Raw genomic sequence first — 23,913 nt, 5'->3', positions numbered from 1 at the left:
GGACATCTCAAATGGTGCAAATGGACATCTGGAACACACAGTTGTGTTATTTGATTGGCTCAGCTCATTGTGGTTGATGGCTCCAACTCAACATTCTCTTTCCATTCTCTCTCTGTTCGTCTGTGTCTCTCTTCCTGCAGAGCTGCAGAGGGAGGGCAGCATTGAGACCCTCAGTAACAGCTCGGGTTCCACCAGCGGCAGCATCCCACGCAACTTCGAGGGCTACCGCTCCCCCCTGCCCACCAACGAGAGCCAGCCACTCAGCCTCTTCCCCACCAACTTCCCCTAGAGTCCCACCTCTTCTTCAGGAAGAACCAGCACCGTCCAGCCCACCTGCCCCACCTGCCTGCCTCCACCATATCTGTCTACCAAGCATCCCACTGGCACACTGATGTCAAACCAAATCAAGTTTGGGATTTGTGTTTCTCTGTACAGTGTTATTAGTGTTTTTCTCCTCTCTTACAGCTATTCACAAATCAGTGTGATCCCAGCTACATAAAGTGTTGGTATTTTATTTCTTGGGTTGGATCTGAAGGCTGATATTTTTTATCAAGCTGCCAATGCAACTTTAGTTTGGGCAGAATTTCAATTATTTAAATTTCAAAAAGTTAATAAAAATTACAAAGTGTTTACCCAAAATTGCACAAATTGCATTCAAGTCTGGGTGAAAACACCTAGACCAATTTATTGTAGACTTTCTTTTAAGGTTAACAGCTATAAGTGTTGCTTAACAATTAACCTAATGTGCAGAAAATAAGAGTAAAGATAAGAAGCAGTTTCATCACATAGTGCTTGGATACAGCTGTGGTCAGGGAGGAACTTCCTTTATTTTCAATATCAGATCTTAAATAGCAGACGAGTATCAGTCCAGCCCTGCTTTTGACCTTATTGTGGTGTTAAATCAGAAACCAGTTGGCGTGGACGTTGTCAGAAAGCAGCCGTCCTCTCCTCTCTGCAGTTGATGTCTGCTGTTTCCTTAGCCTGTCATCGTTCTTTGTGTGTGTTGAAGTTTTATGGTGTGCCTACTGTCTGAATGAGCCATGAGGAAGACAAAGTTAAAATGTTTATTCCAGTCAGTGAGGTGTAGCGGCTCCTTTTATCTTCTGTGTGTGTTGCTGCTCTCATTGCCTCTCACTAAATGTTTTTGATTAAATTTGGTCCTCTCATGCCTTTGATTATCATGTAATTACATCTGACAAAAGATGCAGTAATGAGATGGCATTATTACTACATTGCTGAAGTAATTTAGATGTTTATGGTGTAATTGAGATATGTTTCTGACATCATTTAGACATATTCCCCACTTGGCCTTTCCAGATAGTAAATTTTAATTGAGCAGAATAAAAGAGGCTTGCGTAGCCGTCATGCTGTATTTTGTACATTAGTAACTTTTGACCAAAATCTTTTTCCTGCCTCTTGTTTTTGATCTCTTAAAATGTATTTTCCTGAAATGTACTAGCTTTGCCCACAGCAAAAAAAGATTGACTCTGATAATCAGAAATCCCTTCATTAAACACACTTTGCCTGTTAGTTTGTCTCAAGCAGAATGTTTGTCTTGGTGAAAACTGAAATGCACTATTTACAGAGTCACACCAGAAAAGATATGAATGAAAATCCCACATGTCTGAGTGTTATTGGACTGTCTGCATGTCATGACGGCTCTGTCTCTGTATGAGGGCATGAATCTACTGCTTGTTGTTGACAGTAAAATTTGATTTGTAAAATACAAATAAACAATAACAACAATAAAACTGAAGGAAAGAAAACTGTCTTGTCTTTTTCCTCACTTTGATTGCCCCTAATTGTCCTGTTCAGATTTCAACTACGGTGGTGACCATCAGCACATACTACCACTGGTAATTAGTACCATATTTTTTTAACAGGCAGTAAAGTGCTGTTAAAGGGACATTTTATGGCCAACTCTGGCTCTTTGTTCTGAGAGAGAAATGAGAGGCCACTTTGTTTTTGTATTAATCAGTACAAAACTTAGGGATTACAAATAAAAAAAGATTCAAATTAGATTAGCTGTGAATTAGTCCTTGTATGCTTTATTTCATCTCATGGATATGTTAATAAGATAGGAGTCATAAAATTTTAAAAAGACGTCCTTGCCCAGTGAGAATGGAACATACCCTATCCAGACATGGAGAGATGGCCAGAAAATGTTTGCACAGACAATTAAATGAAAACTTATGACAAAGTAAATGACTGAAACAGTTTTAAATTAAAAACAGTATGACTGTATTTCCAGTCACATATATTGCAGAATAAAACCTATCACAGTATGAGTTGGACAACAGAATAAGCTTTCATTTAAAAAAAAAAAAAGAAAAGAAAAGAAAAAAGGAAAAAAACACAGCAATTTGCCCACAAAATATGTTTATTTAGGTCCATTATGAAAAAAGCAGCAATGCGCTCCAGCTGGCAGGACATGTCTCTGTCATCCAGAGGAAAGCTCAATAATATGCAACTACAAGTAACTGAAACTTTTTATTTGATTCCAACATGTTTTACAAACATTTTGCAATTTTTAATATCCACAATATTAAACATAGAAAATGTGGGCAGAATATTTTAGACCACCCAGGCCACTTTTGACATTTTTAAAGTAAGTAATACAAACGAATATGCAATTTCTTCATGTCAGTAAAAAATGAATTTACATTACGTTTAGTAATTTGTAACAAACAGACATTGTGATGGCAGTAAATGGGGAGAAAGCTGGGCACAGTATTGAAGATCTAACTTTAAAGGTAGCAACAGTGCATTCTAGCAGTAACTCAGCAAGACATCCTATACAGGGCCTCAGTGGGAAAGGGGTCTTCCAAAAGGCTAGAATGAAAAGTTTTGTTTTGTTTGCAGTTTTTTTTTTATTTCTAAGTAATTAGTGCCATAACTAAATTAAAATGGGCTGAATAAATCTATTGAAAGACTGAACCTGTGAAAAAAAAATAGAAGCTCTGAATAAAATGGAAGCTCTCTGAGGCCCCTCTCACCCCTTAAAGGAGCAAATTGGTTTAGTCCACCCATGCACTAGGATTCCTCTCCAAATACATCTAGAGCTGCTGCTGGAGCACCAATGTACACTGTCATGTCATGAAGAGACAGAAGAAAGGAAAGGGAAAGAAGTAAACAGATTTTTTCAGTGAAAGATTTTCAAAGGTGCGCAAGAGATACATGGATCAAGACAGCATGGACGGGGGGCCCACAGAGACTACATATGAATAGGGCCCAGAATTTAGTGTTATACGCCTGGCCTTACTCACTAATTCAAGTATTTTTTTCAGCTCAGAGCAAACTTAAAGTCTCCACGTCTTCACATCCAACATCCTGCTGGGAAATGTGTAATGGGACTGTTTGGGACGGGAAGGTCAGTAATCAATAACTTGTTGATGTAAACTTTCAACAAGAGAAATATGGCAGCAAATTGAATGCTTTTCATTATTATTATCATTATCATTATCATTATCATTATCATTATCTTAGGACTAATTAAATCTACTAAAACTGGGTCAAATAAACCAGGTGCAAGAGTCACACTGACTCTCCTGAATTTAGCATGGGGTCCCTACAAAACATTAGCCTTAGCTTGGTTAGCAAGAGCTAATCCGAAAGTTGAGTATTTCAACTAAACATCTCATATGGGACAGGAACAAAGCATGCTAACACTTGCATAGTGCACTGCATTTATTATGATACCAGAAGCTATGTTAAATGATAGCAGGCTACATTCACATTTACTCAACTAAAAGAGGCTGGGCTCCACGTAAACAGGTCAGCTTTCACACAGCAGGTCAGCAGCCTGGCAGTGTGACTGCTGCTTTAATTATAATCAACACTGTGTTTGATTAGGGCTGTAGATTGAAAAGGAACTAAGTTATCATTAACCTAATATAGCTAGTGATACCTAAGATAAACACAGCAATGATTCAAAAATCACTGATCACAGAACTTGCAAGGAAAGCCATTTCCTTTTCATTAGTAAGAGTACTGCGGCTAAAACAATAAAGGTATAACGCCAAATACGGTTGTAGGATGTTTCATTTCATTAACTGTATGACTTCATATCAAAAATACTTTTAATACACTTGACTTTTTAGGGAAAGGGTTTTGAATGAGTACTGAATGCATTCAGCTAAAATACAGAAGTGCATTTTTCTGAAGTGAAACCAGCATGTCTTTAGACAGGGACCATTGAACCATGACTTATGCTCATGTGTGCCATCCTGTCATGTTACAGACATTTTTAGTATTGTTGTCACTTAAAAAATATTTAAGATAATGCAGTGAGTCCATGTCAGCCACAATAGTCACACATACACGCATGCATGTCCATTGTGACACCAAGGAAATAGGAAGCAAAAGAAAATAGAAAGCATGGCAGAGACTGTAGAGGATGATTTTATTTTCAATTAATAGTTTGGTTTTATTTATGATTTGATGAATTAATGACTGAATGACTGTCCCATTTTACCTGAACATGCCAACAGAGTGAGGTAAGGCTTCTTCATGTGTTTGAATGTCCGAATTTTTGAAATGATTTTACTTAGCAACTTATTTTCTTTCTAGAACTATAGCAGAGATATATAACAAGTTCTAAAAGTAATAGAATAGAAGAACTTTCCAGACCTCTTGCTGGCTTCATTTCTCAAAAGCTACCAGTAGAAATATCTCCCCATGCTTTTATGATCAGGGGAACACACTAATTTCTTGTTTTGTAAAGTGCCAAAGGTAAATGCTGATGCATATAATTGTGTTACTTTCTAGTCTTATCCAAACTGTGAGGTCCCACTAGCCCTCATTTACATCATGACCACTGCTGAGACCAGCAGTGCTTAAGTAAATACATCCAAATGCAAATTGGCAGGAAAATCACTTGTTGCAGCTTTTGTTTGTTTGTTTGCTTGTTTTTTACTAAAGCAAATTACTTTGGGTTAGGACAGTGGATATGACACTGAGCTGTGCTCAATCGATGCCAAGACTGTTTTTAAAAAATCACCAAAATATGTCCCTTATTAATTCCAATTTGTAATTATAGATTAATTTGCCATGCAGCTTTAACAATAAACATAATGATAGAGGCCAGTTATCAGAAATCATGCGAAATATCATCAAAATATAATTTAATTCACAATGGAATATGAGCTCAAACAAAGAGAACTGTGCAGCCGCCACAGACATGGGTGGTGGAAAATTCCCTGCTTCACTGAGGAGCTGAGATTTAAACAAGTGTCCACTGATAGATGTAGAGGTGGATGCTAGAATGTTCAATTTTAGGTAAATTAACATTAGCTGTGTATGAATTTCTGTATTGTTGTCACTACAGCCTAAATAAATCTTTTGAGAAATATGTGGAAATGATGCCCCAAAATGATTTCAAAAATCAAAGGCATTTTAGTTCCAAAAATTACAAAAAGAAATTACAATACAGACAAGTCTCTGAATGAAAAGAGGGGAGCTGATGACTAGAATGCATGGACTCGTTGATTTATAGATAACCCATACCAAACACATATACCAGACACTGTGTGTCATTAGTTTTCTTTGAAACTTAGCATTCACTGTGTGTGGGTCTTACCTTGGACCTGCATGTTTTACCATCACTCCGTCTTCTCATTAAATCCTTTAACAGCACCTAGCCTGCCCTGTGAATGACAGATTGCTTAGAAACACAGTGGGAGCAGGAGGGTCTGAATTTGCTTTGCATCCTGGACCTTAAATACATTTAATCCCAGTTAGTCCCTGAAAATGTATAAGTTTTAATATTGAACTGCCACAAGGCATGGTGAGAAGGTTGCAATGGTCAGGTTCATTTTGAGTGAAATAGATAATATTCAATTTATCTGAGGAACCTGAGAGAACTGCAACATTTAGAATAATGACCATCTAATTCAGAGAGGTCAGACAGAGCTGCTGCACTGCAGCAGGTGATTTCGACAATTGATGAGTAATTAGCTCTGGCTGAGGGTGCTTATGAGCTGCTGCAGAAAACATGTAGGCTACACCAAGGTCCGAGACATTTCCTTAAGACTGCAGATAGATCAAATTATAATTGTAATGAAGAGTTGAATCTTTGACTTTTGGTTAAATTGTACAACCATCGAAATCTAAAAATCAGGTTGATTTTCAGACTTAAGTCTCATCGGGATCATTTCTGACGGTGAAATGACACTAAAATTAAACTTTTTGCCACACCCTCAGGGCCCCTGGAGGTCCTTGAAACCAATTTTGAAAGCCACTGGCACAGAGACAGCTTTGTAAGCACTAAAACTCACCATCAGTGTGTCAAGACCTGTACAGTATAAGGTGTCCAAGACAAAGCTGGAGATGTGCTCTCTGATCTGAGCTCAGCTTGCTGCTGTCAGGTTGGAAGGAGATTAGATTTGAATCAGGAACATGAGCGGGATTTTTCTGGATAAGCTTCAGTAGTTTCATCTGCCATCTTTGTCCTTCAAGAAACACATGAATCAGCTTTGATTCTCAGTGCTGTTTTAGGTTCATGTGATTTTACATGGCAAATAATAAAACACTTAGGCCTACCTAGACGGCGGAGGAAGCAGCGATCAATTTACCTTCACTTACCTTCCAAAATTTTAGGCTCACTTTCATTTTAATTAGCCCGCATTAAATCGTTGTGTGCACCATAATGTGATAGAGGACTGTAGGGGGCACAGTTTTTTGCATTGCAATCATCATCTCATCAATATATGTCCAACTTACTTAAGTCGACGGCATTATATGACATGATTTAGGCTACGTTAAATAACATTAATAGACGTTTTGTTAATTTTGACTGCGTGTTGAAGCCGCAGATAATTTAAAAAATCTAATCTTCGATTTTTCATTCATCTTGTATCTCGGCATAATTTGAAACTCTGAAACATTTTCAAGTTATTTCAGGGCTAAACGTTTGAAATTATTAATGTTATTTGGGTGATTATAATGGTGTTTTTGGCAATAATCAAACACTAAAATATGATATTTTAAACTAACTGCTGAAATCGAAAGTAAGACTTTTCACTGGTTGAGCGGTTGTGAATATATTTGGAAATCATTGTGTTTTCTGTCATGCAGGATTTGTGATTAGCTGGGTTGTGTCTCCTCCGTGCTGTGTCTGAGAGCTCTTCTCCTCACTGAGTGACAGTAGAGGAGCAGAGACCCTCTCCCTTATTCCCTCCGGCCTACAGGTAGCCGCTGCTCCTCTGCTGCGCTCCTAATATGATTCAATGTTCCCAGCGCTGCAGCTGCTAATTCAATTTCTCCACGCTGTCAACACATCTGCAAATACACAAAAGATTATTTTTACCGGTTTAAAAAATGCGTCTCAACGAACATAACACTTAAATATTGTCAGCTGGATTATATAAAAAGACCGATGCTTAAACGTGTTGTGATTAAGTATGGGTCGACAGCTTCTCTTCAACAAAACAAATAGACAGCGCAGTCCTTCTCTTGCATTCATAGGACGCAGGTAGATTTTTGGCTAAAAATCTTTAAATTTTTTTTCTTCGAAGCACCTTTACACAAAATCTGAAAATAGGCTACACACAAAATCCAATTACAGGAAGGATTTTAAAGTTCGAAATGATCAAATTAGAGTCATCTATTTTCAAAATAAAAGGAAGTTAGAGAGTCTGTATAGAAATAATGTCTCAAATAGATGAAAAAGTGGTTGGATTAAAAAAACAGCAATCTATTTTCAAAGTGTTCACATGGGAAATCTCTTTTTAAACAAAGTCTTTCGTGCAGAGGCCTTTTTGTTTTTACAGAATTAAACGTTTTCAGTCAGTTTATTTGTTTCGGGGACCCACAACTACAGTCCGGTTAAGTCTAAACAGGATATTTACGTGGCTGGGATTTTTAAGACGATGATTCAGTGGGATCTAATTTGTTTTTCTATTACTGCATTTAAAATTTGAAGTACTTACGCAAAATGTGCTTTTACATCTCTATTGGTGATTTCAGAAATCTAGTCTGTGTGGGACCTGGCGGAATGTGAGGGGATTTTTGGCTCAAAGGAGAGAGAAGATATTTTTATTAAGGCTGTATGGGGAAAATGAGACAGTAATGACAGTAATCAATAACTGAAATAACTATTTAATGTCAGTGTGATATATTTGGAAGCACGCGTCACATGCAGTAATCGTGTTTGTCGTACTGGACAAATACACAGGCGTGCGCACAATTCTGCAGTGCGTCATGCACTGATTCACCTGTGGTCATACTGACTTTGTTTGTGGGGTTCAGAGCCAAGTCTCCTAAGCACTGTAACTTATGGCTGGTTCTGAAAAAGTAACAATACAGTGAATGAAAACCACTGCGATGTAAAGAATCCAACAGTAAATCAAGCCCAACCTTCCTATGAGGCTCTGTGGGACTAAACCTGGCCACACTGTGGGTGTCTATAGCATCAAAGTGTTGGCTGCTGTAACGCCTGTGTATGTGACAGCTTTGTCACTCTAGGTCACTACAGCGCCCCCACCTGGTGGTCTACCTGTCAGCCAGATGCACCCACAGCCTCCAGACAATACTGTAACTGCAGTCCAGATACATGACTGTGAGAATTGGAGGGTGAAACAGGCTTTACGACTGGAAGGTAACTGGATGTGAGGGGTTGTAGTTTATGATTGAGTTTGTCATTGAGTCATGTTCAGCAAAAATGTTTGTTTTATGAAAGAACTGTGATCCATAAGGTAGTAGGCCTACTGTAGTCCAATCCCTGTATTGTTCCCAATAATATATTAGACATCTCTCTCTCTCTCTCTCTCTCTCTCTCTCTGTGTGTGTGTGTGTGTGTGTGTGTGTGTGTGTGTGTGTGTGTGTGTGTGTGTGTGTGTGTGTGTGTGGTGTTGGGAAGGGGTTGAGGAAACATTCTGCTTTTCCTTCAAGTGAGAACTGATATGTTTCATTTAGCGGAGTGAACTGTAGAGGAGCTGGAGGAGGAGGTGGAGAAGGACTGCTCAGGAGGAGGATGAGGGAGAGGAAGGAAAAGAAAAAAGGAGAAGGAGGAGGAAAAGAAAAAAAGGAGGAGGAGAGGGCCGCTGGTCGCCGGCTTTCCATGTGACAAGGGGAAATATGAGGGACTTTGACAGGTCTTAAACGGTCTGGCGCCAAGGCCTCAGTCTAGCCGCTAAATATAGCTGGAGAGATGATGCGGGGAGATGGGAGGAGAAGATGGAGAGATAAAAGGAAGAATAGAACAATGTCGAAGGGAGGAAGAAAATAACAATAGTCGATTATAGACGAATATGGCGCAAAACGGCCCCGTTATGTTGTAATTAGAGCGTCTTTGGCGCGGATCGCTGACACAGGAGCCAAATCACCGGGACGGCAGGCGCTTTTTACGCACATTTTAAGATCTGCAGTTGTATTACATTGTACTGTATGTATTGAGCGGGCGGATCAAGGACATATTAAAGCTTTGGTCATCTTCCTACGGAAAGCTTTATGCAAGCATTTAATTCACTCTAACTGTAATCTCACCGGGTGTCTGACAACTCTTTGCATCAAATATCTCAATTTTAAGATACCAAACCTGCTTATTTTGAATCTTTTCTGGGTATACAATACATATTTTATCAATATCATAAATTATCTGAACTACTTATGGTGGGGCAAATGAGGGACAACTTCTGAATAAACTCCTGTTTTGGATATGTTTCCACGTTAGATTTTTGGCATTTTTGCAAGATATTCTGCTCTTCATAATCAATGCCTCTCCTCTACATTCCCAGCTGCCACACAGAACACATTCCCAATGAACAAGTCTAAGGAGCAAATGTACTGTTTTCATTAATCCCCAACACAGAATATGTTAATCTAGCACAGTGCCCCGTCTATGTAGATCTACCAGCAGCTCGGAGCAGTCCTCCCTCGACTTAATGACTTTTAAATCGCGCGTAATGGAGATTTCTGTACCGTTGACGGCACAGAACAAATAAATGGTGACTAATTTGCACAAGCGTTGTTGATACAATTATCCAGTTGGGTATTCCGGCAGAAAAACCGTTATCCACCTCCATATGTTACTAATCTTTTTTTCTCCCCAGTAAAGCTCCATGCATGCAGTTTCGAAACTCTGACAAACTGCCGCCGCTCCATCTCTGTCATTTTATATGAAGGTGCAGCATTCCAAACAAGTCAGCTGTGTTGCCAAATTATAACAGACAGACACCACAATACACCTTTTAAGAAAACTGTGAGGTATGTGCAAGACATACTTGATGATTTTACATTCTTGATGCTCTCTGGCATTTAGTTCCAACACCTGGCTGACTAAAAATGACTCTGCTGTTGGTGCCTTCACTGTGTCAAACAGTTGATGATCCAGGGACCTGTGTCTGATTTGATGTGTTCCTTGGGCTTGTAGAAACTATTTTGGCTTTAAGCAGGTATATTGCGCTCTGTTGTGCTGGAGCTGCTCCTGTCTGGCCTGATGACTACGCATGGCTGTATCAATGTGACGGAAGCCGAGCAACAAGTGTGTGACAGCGGAGATGTACAAACATCTCATACTCCTGAATCACATATCATGCTTTATCTGACACACAAGTTCTACTGCTGAAACATTCTGGAGTTGCATTTTTAGATCGCATTTAAGCATAAAAACTGTCTTGTTTTCACCTTTGTCTCTTAATTAGATTGTTTTACAGTCATATAACGAACGATTAGGGAAGGAATTGAGTGATTTAATGTATTAACAATTAGAGTTTATAAATATTATTCAAGACATTTTTATGGCCATTAAGAGCGCCTGCCACCGAAAGCCGCAGACATGCTGCGAAGTTCCAGGGGTTAATAGGAAATGCGCAGTTGTCTCTAACAGTCTAATTCAGAAGGATTATCACTTTTTGTTTCAGTTTTTGTCGAGGTGCCGCCCGTGGCCTATAACATGGTACTTCCTGCCCGGAGAGAGCATCTGTTTTAAGAAAAAAAAAAAAAATCATATCTGACACCGACCGAGGCAGAAAAGTGGAGCGGAGCCGCAGATGAGGCTTCTGATGGGGCCGGAGGGGCTCCCACATGCACGACTCCAGGGTAAATATAAAGAGACAAGAGACTGTTCTTATTGTGGCGCATCAGCCGACTGGCGCCGAGCGGCTCTTTGACAAACTGAGTCCAAGTTAATCAAGAGCTGCGGCGCTGGATTTTTCTAAAGGAGCTCAGCAGAGCGGAGTGCAGGGAGGCGGGTGGGGGCCGTGGCTGTCCCTCACTGTCCTTGGTTTGACTAAATACAACCTGTCGGAGATTACATGCTACCACGGCCTGCCCTCAGCTCTGAGACTGAGCGCTAAATCATTTCATCGTTGTGCCTGCTGGATGTGGAAATACAAAAAATCTCCACGGTGTCAAACAGCAGTGTAACAACAGAAATGATAGGCTATAACTGCACTGACAATAATTATATTTATACTAATTTAAAAATAAAAATGGGCCAGAGATCTAAATGTGCCAGAGAGCCTCACAGAAATCCAACTTTATTTGCGTTCAAACAAGGAAGAGTTTGTATCGAAGTGGGCACTCACCGCTTTCCTTCTCCCTGTTTTTTCTCTCAAAATTCACTCATCATCAATCATCTGGTTTCCTCTTTTCCTCCACGCAGCATCTGGGTTTGTCTTTTCCAGCCTTGTCTCTTTATTACGCTGCTGCCGCTGCGGCTGTTGCTGCCTTCCCGTCAGCTCGATCAGGAAAATGCACAGATAAATGACTCTCGCCCGGGGAACCCGGGTCTGTATGAGGCTGAAGTCGGTATACGCGAATAGCCTGGGCTAGTGTGAAGCAAATCCAGCCTAAGCGTCAAAACAGCCGATAACATGGAATAATTACAAATCTGTTATTATAGAGAACGACCGAGAGAGCAGCAGCTCTCCGAAATAAATCTCTTCGGAATGCAGAGCATGAGCTGCGAGTCATGGATTTGCTGTTGTGAGTTGGTCTAAGAGACAGTGGTAAACGTGGAGAACTGGAGCGGTTCCTGAGTATTAAGGTGAGTATTAAGACAGTGAGTCTGTGGACAGGTTGGTTTCTCCGGAGGCAACATTGTAAAAACGCAAGCCGAGAGAGGTGATGCCTCCACCGGCAAAGAACTGAGGGCTGACCCGGTGTTTGGCTTGGAAATGGGGGTGGGATTTCCCGATCTTTCCTGTCATTGGTTAATATTTTATTCTGTTGACATGTTTTCTTACTGCTAATGCTTCCGACACCTTCTTGCCCCCCTCCCCTCTTCTCTTAGAATCTGGCCGGAGCTGTCAGAACCACGCCTATAGGGGCCCACAATTGGTCCAGAAAGCGTAAAATCAGCAATCAAAGGGGCTTGGTTCATTAGTGTTGGGGATGGAGGCAGGAAGGACATGTGAGATAGTCACAGATCTGCAGTGAACGGGGCCACATCTCTCCAGTCAGTGTGGAATGACTGACGCAGAGAAGCAGCTTATTTCCCTGAGAGGCACACAGCGCAGCCTGCCTCTGCCTTCACATCGCCGCTTTCACTGAAGGACTCGGCGGAGGAACCAAAGGAAAAGCACATCAACAGCAACTCTGGGCTATTTTCTTCAGCCTGTGTGTTTGACAAGTCGCTGTAATATTCTGTACAGCTTTACAGAAATTAACTGCCCGCAAAGCGCGGATCCACTGGCTCTGGGTAAAACCACTAAAAATATTATTTCACTTCGGTTTTTGTGGATGCACCGATGAGAGATCCAGTTTTCACAGGGACCGCAATGGCTTATCACCCTTTCCACGCACACCGGCCGACCGACTTCCCCATGTCCGCCTTTCTAGCGGCCGCGCAGCCTTCCTTCTTCCCGGCGCTCAGCCTGCCTCCCGGGGCGCTCACCAAGCCCATGTCGGATCACGGCCTGGCCGGGGCTGCGGAGGCTGGGCTCCACCCGGCCCTTAGCCACCATCAGGCGGCTCATCTCCGTAGCATGAAGAGCCTTGAGCCCGAGGAGGAAGTGGACGACGACCCCAAAGTTACACTGGAAGCCAAGGATCTTTGGGACCAGTTTCACAAACTCGGGACGGAGATGGTTATTACCAAGTCCGGAAGGTAAGAATTTCTCACAACCGAGGATACATTATTTCCAAAAAACCTGCAGTTTGTTTCTGCATATACAGAGAAATAGCTACAGCTGAAAAGTTTGCAGCTAAAAGCCATTTTACTCACGATTTCAAATGGCGTGCGTCGGGCCTTTGCTACTCCTTTTCCACCATTAACATAAATGAAAATCAAAAGCCTACAAAATACTACACAAACACATAATGTTTACCTCACATTATACACTAAATATATTGTTTAAAAAAAGAGTTCCAATCGTATCACTGTGTATGCACTTGGGAGTTAAACTGGTTTCATTTATCAAAGTAAATAAATGAATAAAACGTCAATTAATTTTTGAAATAGTTATATTTCCAGAATGATCAAAGTGCATATTTTGGATATTTTTGAGAAAAAGTGACCTGAGCTTTAGTGGGGTTTTATCTTTGTAAAGTGCATTCTGTTGAGGCAGCAGGCTTCTTGGTTTTATAAACAGGCTGTCACTTCAAAAAGCAGGGACGTGAAGTGTTGTAGTCATAAATATACTGCTCAGCTTTTTAGTGTAGGGCTTGGACAACACACATACACACACGCGCGCACGCACAACCACTATGGTTTTGCTGTCGCCTAATGGCGTGCAACACTGGAGAATAATATCTGACAATTACAATATTTCTTCTTGTCAGAGCGGCATGTTTTTTTCTGCGTGCGCGTCGCTTTCAGTGGCTCTTTAGTCAGATTTGTTCAAGTCTTGTATGATCATCTGACGTTGTATTTTGTCTGAATCACGGCGTGTTGACTCCCCGCGTGTTTTTCTCTGCAGGAGGATGTTCCCTCCGTTCAAAGTGCGAATAAACGGACTCGATAAAAAAGCCAAATACATCCTACTGATGGACATCGTGGCGGCGGACGACTGCCGCTACAAGTTCCACAACTCCCGCTGGATGGTGGCGGGCAAGGCCGACCCGGAGATGCCCAAGAGGATGTATATCCACCCGGACAGCCCGGCCACCGGTGAGCAGTGGATGGCCAAGCCTGTTGCTTTCCACAAACTCAAGCTGACCAACAACATCTCAGACAAACACGGATTTGTAAGTACTGAGGGGTTTTTTTCTCGACTAAGCAGATATATTTTTTCATATATCCATGCTGCATGCTGTTGGAACAGACGGGTCAGAGTGTTTTTATGATCAGATGAAATTTTTATGAAGCATATGGGTTATTGCAGCAAAATACCAAGAATAAACAGCCACGAACAAGGGGAAATAAATATGAACAGAGCGTGAGCCGAATCCAAACTACTGTAGGGAAATTATATGATAAATAAAAGTGAGCAAAGCTAAAACGTTTTGAGACAACGAAATAGATTAAGATTTAAAGGCGTAACAAAGTAATCTCAGAGAATATGTGCGTTTAAAGATGAGCTCATGTTTTTTTTAATGCCTTTACGTCCAAAGCTGTTGCCACTTTGTTGCCACTTGACTTCCTCCTGCCGCTGACATACACAGAGCTTACACTTGCAGCTCCCCAGAATACTATCAGCCTGCATTTTCTCCCCTGCATCCATACATCCGAAACCACGCAACAGCTCAGGGCCTACACCACGGCTGCATTCTCCTCTCTTCTTTATTCTGCATTTTAACCGGGGTTGTATTGGTAATAAAAAATAAATAAATAAATAAAACAGTTTAAAAAAACACAATATCTGAGATCAGTGTTTGCGAGGCTGGGGGATTAAGTGGCGTATCATCAAATCGGGCCAGAGAGAAACGACTTGAAATGAGCATGAATGGCGAGGCCGACTGGCGTGTCTGATATCCCTTCCAGCCTGTAACCCAATAGTATAGTATAGTATAGTATAGTATAGTATGGTATAGTATAGTATAGTATAGTATAGTATAATGGCCCATGTGTTGTTATTTTGTACTACATTAGGCCTGTAGTGTTTTATAGTATGACTTGGAAGCTTCTGTGACTTTGTGCGTTTCATCCAAAATATGAATCCCTTCACCGTGTATTTAAAATGATTTTATTAGTTTGAACAGAAATAATCGGGTTAGGAGAAAGCCCACCTGCCTGGCAGACAGAGTGAGCTTTCGACTGGAAAAAAACAATACTTAGCCTACATGTCAGTCTGAATAATTTGCAATCGGTTACAGGCAGGATTTCTATTCATGTACGCGTCTTATTTATACATGCATGCGCTTAATGCTAGAATTTTATTAATTAACACTTAATCCAAATCTATTGCTGTCTTTGTGCCTACCTGTGGTTATTTATCTTATTATTTTTAATCTAAAAAAAGAGCCTGTAGGCCTATTTGATGTAAAAAAAAAAAATACATGGTAAGTGTGTTGTGCTCTGTAAGTTAGAACAGACAGGCCCTCGAGCTATGATTCCAAGATGACGGTGACTGTAGTGTTTGTGGTATTTTTAAATGAATGAGAGAGGAAAATTGTAACTTCTGTCCCGATGCAAACTGGATCATATCACATTGTTGCTGTGATTCGGAAGCCTCATGACAACATGTGTGGCCTGGTCAGGATTTTCCCTTTGCCCCGCGCTAATTACAGACAAGTCTGTTCACACAGTAATTGTACCAGCATCAATAACAATCGGCGTCAACATATTCTGTCTGGTGTTGTTTAAATATGGAGAAAATATCAAAAGGAGCCACAGAACGCTGTTATATTTACTCCAGAGCTGTGTGTTTGTGTGTGTTGGTCCAGACCATCCTCAACTCCATGCACAAGTATCAGCCCAGGTTCCACATAGTGCGGGCCAACGACATCCTGAAGCTCCCCTACAGCACCTTCAGGACCTACGTCTTCCCGGAGACCGAGTTCGTGGCTGTGACAGCGTATCAGAACGACAAGGTGAGTCACTGTTCACACTCAACCAACTGCCTCTAATATGGCTGCTATACTTTGCATAATAAATGTCCTACATACGTCCCCTCCCCCCACCACCAGCCCCCGAAGACTTAATCTGATTTTGTAGGTCGCCTAATTTCCCTGCAGAGGACTCCCATGTGATTTTTTTTATTGCTGTTTTGCCTGGACTCTGGGTGTAGCAGATATGAATTCAAATCTGGAGCCAAAATGTTTGTGTGTGTGTGTGTGTGTGTGTGTGTGTGTGTTATCCGCTATTCATGGGCTATGAATGGTCTATTACCTTGACCAAGTGAATAATTAGGCGTATAAATGTGGAGAATGTGTTGTGTGGCGTGATAGGTGCTCTTTTCTTTTCTTTTTTTCTTTTTCTTTTTTGTCTTCTCAAAAAATTACAGTTGCAGCTTTTGGAATTCTACTTTTTAATTAATTAATTTATTTATTATTTGAGCGTTTTTTTTGTAATTCAATAGAATATTTGTACAGTTAATTATTTTATTCTGTGTGTATATTTTGATGTCATTATTATCCCCTTCGCTGAGTCTTTATCCTCCTCCATGAAGCTAATTTGAGCTTGTGTCCAGGGGGTCGGGGTGGGGAGGGGGCTTCTTGTTGTAAAAGTTAATGGCAACGAGTCACTATCGATTAGAGGGCATTTAAAAGGCTGGTCACCCTGCAGTCACAGTGGACAGATGCTCAAATGACAAATGCCTAAAGCGTCTTCTTTAAGGACCACAGGGCCCCCAGAAGCGTGGAACCTCTTGTAGGAGCCATGCCGGCATCGTGCCCCTACATGGAGCCACACCGGCCTCCTCCACATCAGGACAGCAGTGATCCAAACCGCATTATTAATTATTGATATGATAGTCATCTGTTCAAGTATTGTTCCCTCTGCCTTTTTTTCTGGGGAACGGAAGCTTGGAGCCCCATAGAGAAATATTTCGTGAAAGAATTCCTCTCCAGGGGCCTATGACAATAATGCCCCATCATTACGCTTTTATTAATAATACAAATTAGAGGTCTACCATGGCGCCTGTCCAACACGCTTCCGTGTGTGTCAATCCAAACACGTTGTTGTCTCTAATATGGGCAAGGTGATGACAATGGGCTCTAGCAGTGTGTGCTATATGTTGTCATTCTCTGACATGTATTCTTTTTTTTTTTAAGATATTTTTTGGGCATTTTGTCTTTAATGGACAGGACAGGCGGGTGTGTGTGTGTGTGTGGGGGGGGGGGCGACATGCAGCAAGGGGCCGGATTCGAACCCTGGATTCGAACCCAGGCCGCTGCGGCAACAGCCTTGTACATGGGGCGACTGCTCTATCCACTAAGTCACCGATGCCCCCTCTGACATGTATTCTTACTCTGTATTTTCTGTCAGATAACGCAGCTGAAGATTGACAACAACCCCTTTGCCAAAGGATTCAGAGACACGGGAAACGGAAGGAGAGAGAAAAGGTATCCAGCTGCCGCCTAACACCTGTGTGTGTGGGCCTTTTTGTGTGTTTTTGTTCTGCAAGGTCATGGAGTCAAAGCGTGAAGATATCCCAAAGTACTATGGATTATTATTGGTTGTCATTATCATTGGATAGTAGCCTATTGTTGTTGTTGTTGTTCTTAATAATAATAATAATTATAATAATTATACTGACAGGAAACAGCTGACCATGCCGTCCCTGCGGATGTATGAGGACCAGTGCAAGGCGGACCGGGAAGGTGCGGACTCAGACGCCTCTTCCAGCGAGCCACCGACAGGCAGGGACACCGTTCACTCCCCGCTGGGAGCCGATACCAGCCCGCTGAGGTTCAGCAGGCCCAGCCGAGGTGAGGAAGCCTTATTGGTTATTTTCATTTGTTTATATCCTTTAAAAGCTAGGACCTGTTGTTGTAAAACTTTACAGTTTAAATGTAATCATTTAAATTATGTTAAATTGTTAAAACATGACTGTGACCTGGTTTAGGAAAATAAGCAGCAACGTCACGGCAAAAGTGTTATCGTCGTACAGAAATAGAAATATCTTTTATATAACTTACACTGGCCTATTTGGTTGCTCCTACACCCATAACAATAGTATAATCTTAAAAATGTATGACAGTAAACTGTTGGGCGGTCATGTATTCTACACCTGTCAACCAATCTAACTGGCCACTTAAGATCTCCCATTGTACCGTCTTGTTTTTTTTTTTTGTTTTTTTTTTTAATGAAATTTCGATTGCCTAAATAATTTAATCTCCAATACGTTCATGATGCAGGAACAGGCGGTGTTTGGCAAATAAATACATTAACGTGTATGTGTAAGACGTGTGAATTACAGTAAAATCCACTTAAGTTTTGGTTATAATGGGCTAATTTATTGCCTTTTAAATGTAAATATTTTAATAGAGGATATGCAATGTGTAAAACACGTGCTGGGGTTGTCGACATTTAAGTTCCATTTATTTTGAAAGGAAATGTCTTAAATATAATCCGGTTTTGTTTTTTATTTTGTCTCATCCTGTTGAAGACAAGCATAAGCATAAAATGTGGCAAATAACACAGGGGCTTTCGAAAGTTGCTCTTAAAACTCAAATATTAGTGTGTTAGGTTGAAATAGCTGGGGCTGAGATATGAATAGTATCTTAGAGGCGTACACCTCTTGTTACTGTGATTCCTGTGTTGTAGATGAGAAAACGTGCACTGACAGCGAGCAGGAGCTGGAGCATCACGACGAGCGCTGCACTGGCTCCAGCAGTCCGGGACCTGAACCTGTGTCCCCCTACAGCTCCAGGTGTGAGGAGCGCATGAGGGATAGGGCTAGCACAGAAAAGAAGGACGACTCCTTATTCAGTGTAAGAAACCTTGAGAAAGACAAAGCGGAGAGCAGGCACAGGAAGGACACCACGGACGCGTTGACCAAGGACTCAGAGGCCGGAGGCATTAGTGCCACTAAAGAGGCCTTCTCCCCTCTCATGGTCCAAACCGAGAGCCCCTCACACTTCAGCCCAGGCCACTTACAAAGCCTGGCTCTGTCTGGCCTGCACAGTCAGCAGTTTTTTAACCCTCTAAGCGCCGGATCACCACTGTTGTTTCACCCTGGGCAATTTGCCATGGCCCCTGGAGCCTTTTCTGCTATGGGCATGGGACATCTATTGGCCTCTGTATCCGGAGCAAGTGGTTTAGAAAACGGCAGCCTCTCCACACAGGGCACAGGAGGAACCCCCAACCCATTCCCATTCCATCTGTCCCAGCACATGCTCGCCTCTCAGGTAAGGAGGGTTATCCAATCAGAAAATAATTCCGTTTGTTGTACACCTGTAGCACTGAGTAGCACGACCAGAAAGTTGGAGCTTTGAGTTTTACCTTCGTAGGACCATAACTGTTTATGTAAACCTCGACCGTTCACAACTTCAGAGCTCTGTTATTTATTTATTTATTTATTTATAAGCATGATCAGTGACGCAACATTTCATTTATTCGCCACATACAAACATGTCCAACTATATGAAAATATTTGCATTAGCATTGGGGTTATGGGATTTTTACACAACAAAACGAGAAAACGGTTGTTGCTTTTACTTTCAAACTTTCAAAAACCTGTTTTAAATCAAGAAAATCAGCTATTTGGATGAAAAATGTATCACTAATGTGATTATTTGACGACTTGATGAGAAGTAGTGATGTAACAAAATTTTTCCACTTTCATGTTCCAGGGCATCCCCATGCCTCCATTTGGAGGTCTGTTCCCGTACCCCTACACTTACATGGCGGCGGCTGCAGCAGCGGCCTCGGCCTCAGCCCTCCCAGCCACCAGCACTTCCAGCCCGCTCTCCAGGAATCCCTTCCTTGGCGCGTCGCGCCCGCGGCTCCGTTTCAATCCCTACCAGCTCCCAGTGTCGCTGCCTCAGAGCTCCAGTCTGCTCACCACTGGCCTGCAGGGCAGCCTCAACCCAGGCTCCGAAACCTCCAAACCGGGCAGCAGGGAGACCAGCCCAGCTCCGGAACACCATAGCAACCATAAGACAGTAGGGTCTGGCGGGAGGGCTGTGTCTCCCAAAACCTCAATGAAGGACTCAGTGAATGAGCTGCAAAGCATCCAGAGACTGGTGAGCGGCTTGGAGGGCCAGCGGGAGCCCTCCCCGAGTGCAGACTCTCCCAAGTGATGAGGACTCTGTGTAGGATGAAGACTTGGCTTGAATACCAGAGGACTATAAATGCATATGTCCTGTACAGCACATTAGGGAGACTGGAATGAGGTTTGATCGATATGGGTCGGTGAAGGCCGAAAACTGTTATTTTTTTATGTTATTTTTTATATATTTTTTTTTCAACAAAGCTGTGTGAAAGGGTGGAAAGCCCCTTAACCCCATGTGTTTTAGGATTAGCAGCTTTCTGAAGGCAGGCGTAAAAACTCTGGGATACATTCCTACATTGATAAATGGAGGGGGGGGGGGGGGGGGTGGTCACTAAACACATAACAATCAACCACAGGAGGCCAGTAGCCTATCTGTATCGGTCTAACCTGCCGGGGAGTGGCGCACAGTGGACAGTGGGTGTGCTGAGTTTGGTTAACTTGAAGCATTTGAGCATCCAGGCCTGTTTTTTTTTGTTTGTTTGTTTTTATTCCGAGCCGAGCCCTGAAAAGGAGCCTCACGACGCCGACAGGCAGGTCTCAAGCTGCATCCAAAAACATAGGCCTGATTATTTCAAAAGTCAAGAAAGAAAGAAAGAAAGAAGGAAGGAAGGAATCGCTTATCATTTCAAGCCAGAAAATTTGTTTCTGAACTATTTATGTAATTAAAGATTAAAACAAATCTGTAAATAAAGCTAAGATCCAAGAATATGCAATTGGTATTAATTTATTCAAGGCTGTATATTAGTGTGTATATATTTTGAATTTAACTTGTTGCTTTTTTTGTCCTCCTCCTCTCCCCCATTTTACATGAACATATACTGTAAATGAAAGCTATTTAGCGCTTGTTGGTTTGACAAACTGTGTATGAAGCATCGCTGATTTTTAGGTGACGTGTGTGCCATGTTTTAGTCTGCATCCACCGACAAAGACAGAGGAACAGAGAAAGAGCTCCACATGGATTCAAAAACACCTCAGGTTATTTCACTCCAGTCAGGAGACATTCAAAGCAATTCCTTCTAGGCGCATCATTCATATCTATTAAAAATATATTTAAAGATAAGAGTATCTTGTTTATGCTGGTTGTCCGGGGTTTTTCTGTGTTGTTGTTGTTTTGTTTTTGTTTTTGTTTTTTTTTGATTGCCTCACAATTTCAATAAAAAATCGTTGTGCTGAAGGCTTGCAGGCGTATCATTATTATTATTATTATTAGTAGTAGTAGTAGTAGTAGTAGTAGTAGTAGTAGTAGTAGTGGTGGTGGTGGTGGTGGTATTATATTTCAATTAATCTAATTGGAGCTAAACAACTGTACAGCTTTATAGCGCATTTTTTAAAATGAAGTAATCTGGTTTCACACACACACACACATATGGACACGTGGGTCAGGAGCGCCCTCTGTCGGCCAAGTAGGCCTATGTACCATGAGAAAGGGCAGTTTGTTGAATTTGATAAGAAAATGTTAATAGGTTTAACCCATATTTCATAAAAATACATTTAAATCAAATGGTGAAATCAAGGAGGCTATGTGGGTGAAATTTGCTGCTCGAAATTTTGCATAAAAGCTACAGCTGTGAATATCAAATATTATAATTTTTTAGCTTTTATTGTCCAGCAGAATCAAAGACCAGGTTTTCTTCTTGAAATAATTTTTTTACTGTAATTTACTGAACAGTGGTTGCAGTAGTAGCAGAAGTAGCAGCAGTAGGGTATGTCTATCATTTTTTCATGTCGGCGGCATGCATCCAGGTCTATTTTGAGCAGGTCCTCAGCCACCGTCAATCAGCATTTCCTTTAGTATTGTGTAGCCGTCTGTATTTTTAGAAAGAGTGGAGTATTTATAAGAAGAGCTTTCTCTGCTGTGCTCACACACATCCTCTGCAGGCTGAGAGTAACTTTAACTGTTCCCCGTTTAACTCAGCTGGGAGCTTATCAAGGATTTCGGCCTGTATATTTTGGAACATAACTTTCACATTAATTAAATTTTTATTTGCTGAAATATGTGTAATATGATGACGTTTTAATGTGTCATGATATCCAGGGGCTATGAGTACATGGCAAGACGATGCGATTTTTGTGGATTTATGTAGCCTAACAAAAAAAAAAAAAGTATTGGTGTTGTATTAATCCTATGTTGAGGCCGGCGTGGGAGCATGACAGCAGCAGCACTGTGTGTGTGACTGCGTATATGTGTGTCTTGGTTTAAAGGGTTAAGCAGGGGGAGTTCAGGGCAGCAGACAGCCTTTTGTCCGGGACCCGGCGCCTGTCGCCTGCCTGCCGGCCACAGCCTCCACACCGCCCCGCTTCCTAATTAGAGACCCCCGCCTCCTCCTCCTCCCCTGCTTCTTCATTTTCTTTTCTTTCTGCAGCGATAATCACAAAACTCTCATTCTATTACGGGAGCCATTGTTGCCACTCTGTTATCTTCAATTAACAGAGAGAGCGACTGGACCTCGCACTCTGGGAGAAAAAGTATTTGTCTAAATCAATCAGTCAATGAGTGATCAATAGACTCCTGTGGAGGCCCCGTGGATCATAACTAATGACTGCTGACGGCGTGGGGTAAAAAGGCCAAGATTATTCACAACTTTGTTCACTGATCGTAGGCTTGTGTTGCTATGAAAGCTTTTATAGGCCAATAGAAGAAGTTTCACAGTTCATTTCATGGCGGACGACAAACACCTTTCTTGGGTTTTACTGTGTGAAAGTTAAACAACATCACACAGAGCTGCCCTCCTCTTTATCTTCTCTCATTATCTCCAGGATCGGACGAGATATTACAGAGCCTCACATTAGCCTACACAAATATTCTACTGCCTTTAACTTTTCTATTTGTTCTCTTCTTATCCTAAAATTACTTTAGACTGACTATGCTAGGTTACAAATTCATATGATTTGGCAACACGGTATGGCATTTAGTGGTGGAAATTAACCAAATACATTTACCCAACCACTTCCTAAGTACCTTGACGTTTTGCTTTTTCCCCTCCATTTTATACTTTTACACTTAATTAGAGAGGCACGGTACTTTCTTTACTTTATGTGCCTACTATTCTACAAATTCATATTTTACGCAAAGCATTTGACTGTTGAAAATAGAATGCTTTATTATTGAATAAAATGTGTTAAAACCATAACACCAGCTTGACCAGCTACAACATCAAAGTGCTGCATACACATTAATGGCTATCAGTTGTACTAATAATGTAACATCAGAGGGGTCAATCTTTCCTGCAAAATTATTTTTCACCATGAACATTTTGCTGATTATGCATCCTACATAATGTACACATAATTGGACATAAGTAATACTTTATGTGTTGAATTGCTCCTCTTACTAAATAAAAAAAATCTGAATACTTCTTCTACCACAGATGAAATAATTGATTTAAGTTATACTCAACAATAGATGCTGTGGTAATCACATTCATTTTTGAATTAATAAAGACAATTCAAGTGGAAAAAAATAAATGATATATGGGAATCTAAATATATCTTATGATGTTCCATATTTTTGTAATGATATATGCTGCTCACATAAACCTGTTGATTTTTTTTGTTAGTTGCCTCATGAGGATGAAGCAATTGGCCAAACTAGGCTCTCACTGCTCTGCCACTGCTGAAGACCCTGCAGAACTGATCACATTAGTCTCAATATCCGAAGATCGAGATTTATGTATTTTAGGTGTGAAGCAGCTAGAGGCCAATATAGCAGCAGAAAAATCTAATCCAGCCATCAGGAGACAGTGGGAAGAATTTCAGAGTATCACCGTTGAAGCAAAGTGGCTGGCTGCTCTGTATTTTGAATGAAAGGCCAGTATTGGTGCAGTATGCTGGTCTGAAAGTGCTGGGGAGCAGTCGGTATTATTAAGCTGCAGCT

At 41.3% G+C, this 23,913-nt stretch overlaps 2 protein-coding genes and 1 long non-coding RNA gene across 5 annotated transcripts in view; 2 read left to right on the top strand and 1 right to left on the bottom strand.

The window, feature by feature from the left end:
• The window catches only part of bcas3 (BCAS3 microtubule associated cell migration factor), a 939,536-nt gene extending 937,770 nt beyond the window's left edge, over positions 1-1,766 (top strand). For both annotated transcript variants that reach the window (XM_050055595.1, XM_050055587.1), the window contains one exon: positions 141-1,766. In XM_050055595.1, coding sequence (XP_049911552.1) covers positions 141-289 — 149 coding nt within the window. In that variant the 3' untranslated portion in view covers positions 290-1,766. The remainder of the gene's footprint in view (positions 1-140) is intronic.
• Positions 1-12,110, bottom strand: part of LOC126397717 (uncharacterized) — a 116,028-nt gene extending 103,918 nt beyond the window's left edge. The window contains exons 1-2 of one of the 2 annotated variants that reach the window (XR_007570702.1): positions 11,526-12,110; positions 5,579-6,449 (exon numbers count right to left, since the gene is read on the bottom strand). This is a non-coding gene — a long non-coding RNA (uncharacterized LOC126397717). Of the gene's footprint in view, positions 1-5,578 lie in introns of both variants that reach the window. The other variant, XR_007570701.1, reaches the window with a different exon arrangement.
• Positions 12,111-12,232: 122 nt separating this feature from the next.
• tbx2b (T-box transcription factor 2b) lies at positions 12,233-21,213 on the top strand. Its single transcript, XM_050055859.1, has 7 exons — positions 12,233-13,048; positions 13,860-14,127; positions 15,766-15,912; positions 17,309-17,385; positions 17,582-17,751; positions 18,590-19,173; positions 19,618-21,213. The coding sequence occupies exons 1-7, from the start codon at positions 12,690-12,692 to the stop codon at positions 20,065-20,067; spliced, it is 2,055 nt and encodes a 684-aa protein (XP_049911816.1). The 5' UTR covers positions 12,233-12,689; the 3' UTR covers positions 20,068-21,213.
• The last annotated feature ends 2,700 nt before the right edge of the window (positions 21,214-23,913 follow it).

Source organism: Epinephelus moara, chromosome 2, assembly GCF_006386435.1.
Source record: "Epinephelus moara isolate mb chromosome 2, YSFRI_EMoa_1.0, whole genome shotgun sequence".
NCBI classification, from domain to species: domain Eukaryota; kingdom Metazoa; phylum Chordata; class Actinopteri; order Perciformes; family Serranidae; genus Epinephelus; species Epinephelus moara.
This window is presented reverse-complemented; position numbering and strand designations above follow the sequence as displayed.

What these genes read in the sequence shown, in the direction of transcription:
- tbx2b (XM_050055859.1), top strand. Translation starts at nt 12,690, where the DNA reads ATGAGAGATCCAGTTTTCACAGGGACCGCAATGGCTTATCACCCTTTC. An exon ending in GTTATTACCAAGTCCGGAAG is followed by an intron (nt 13,049 to 13,859) that starts GTAAGAATTTCT and finishes TTTTCTCTGCAG; the next exon opens with GAGGATGTTCCCTCCGTTCA. An exon ending in TCTCAGACAAACACGGATTT is followed by an intron (nt 14,128 to 15,765) that starts GTAAGTACTGAG and finishes GTGTTGGTCCAG; the next exon opens with ACCATCCTCAACTCCATGCA.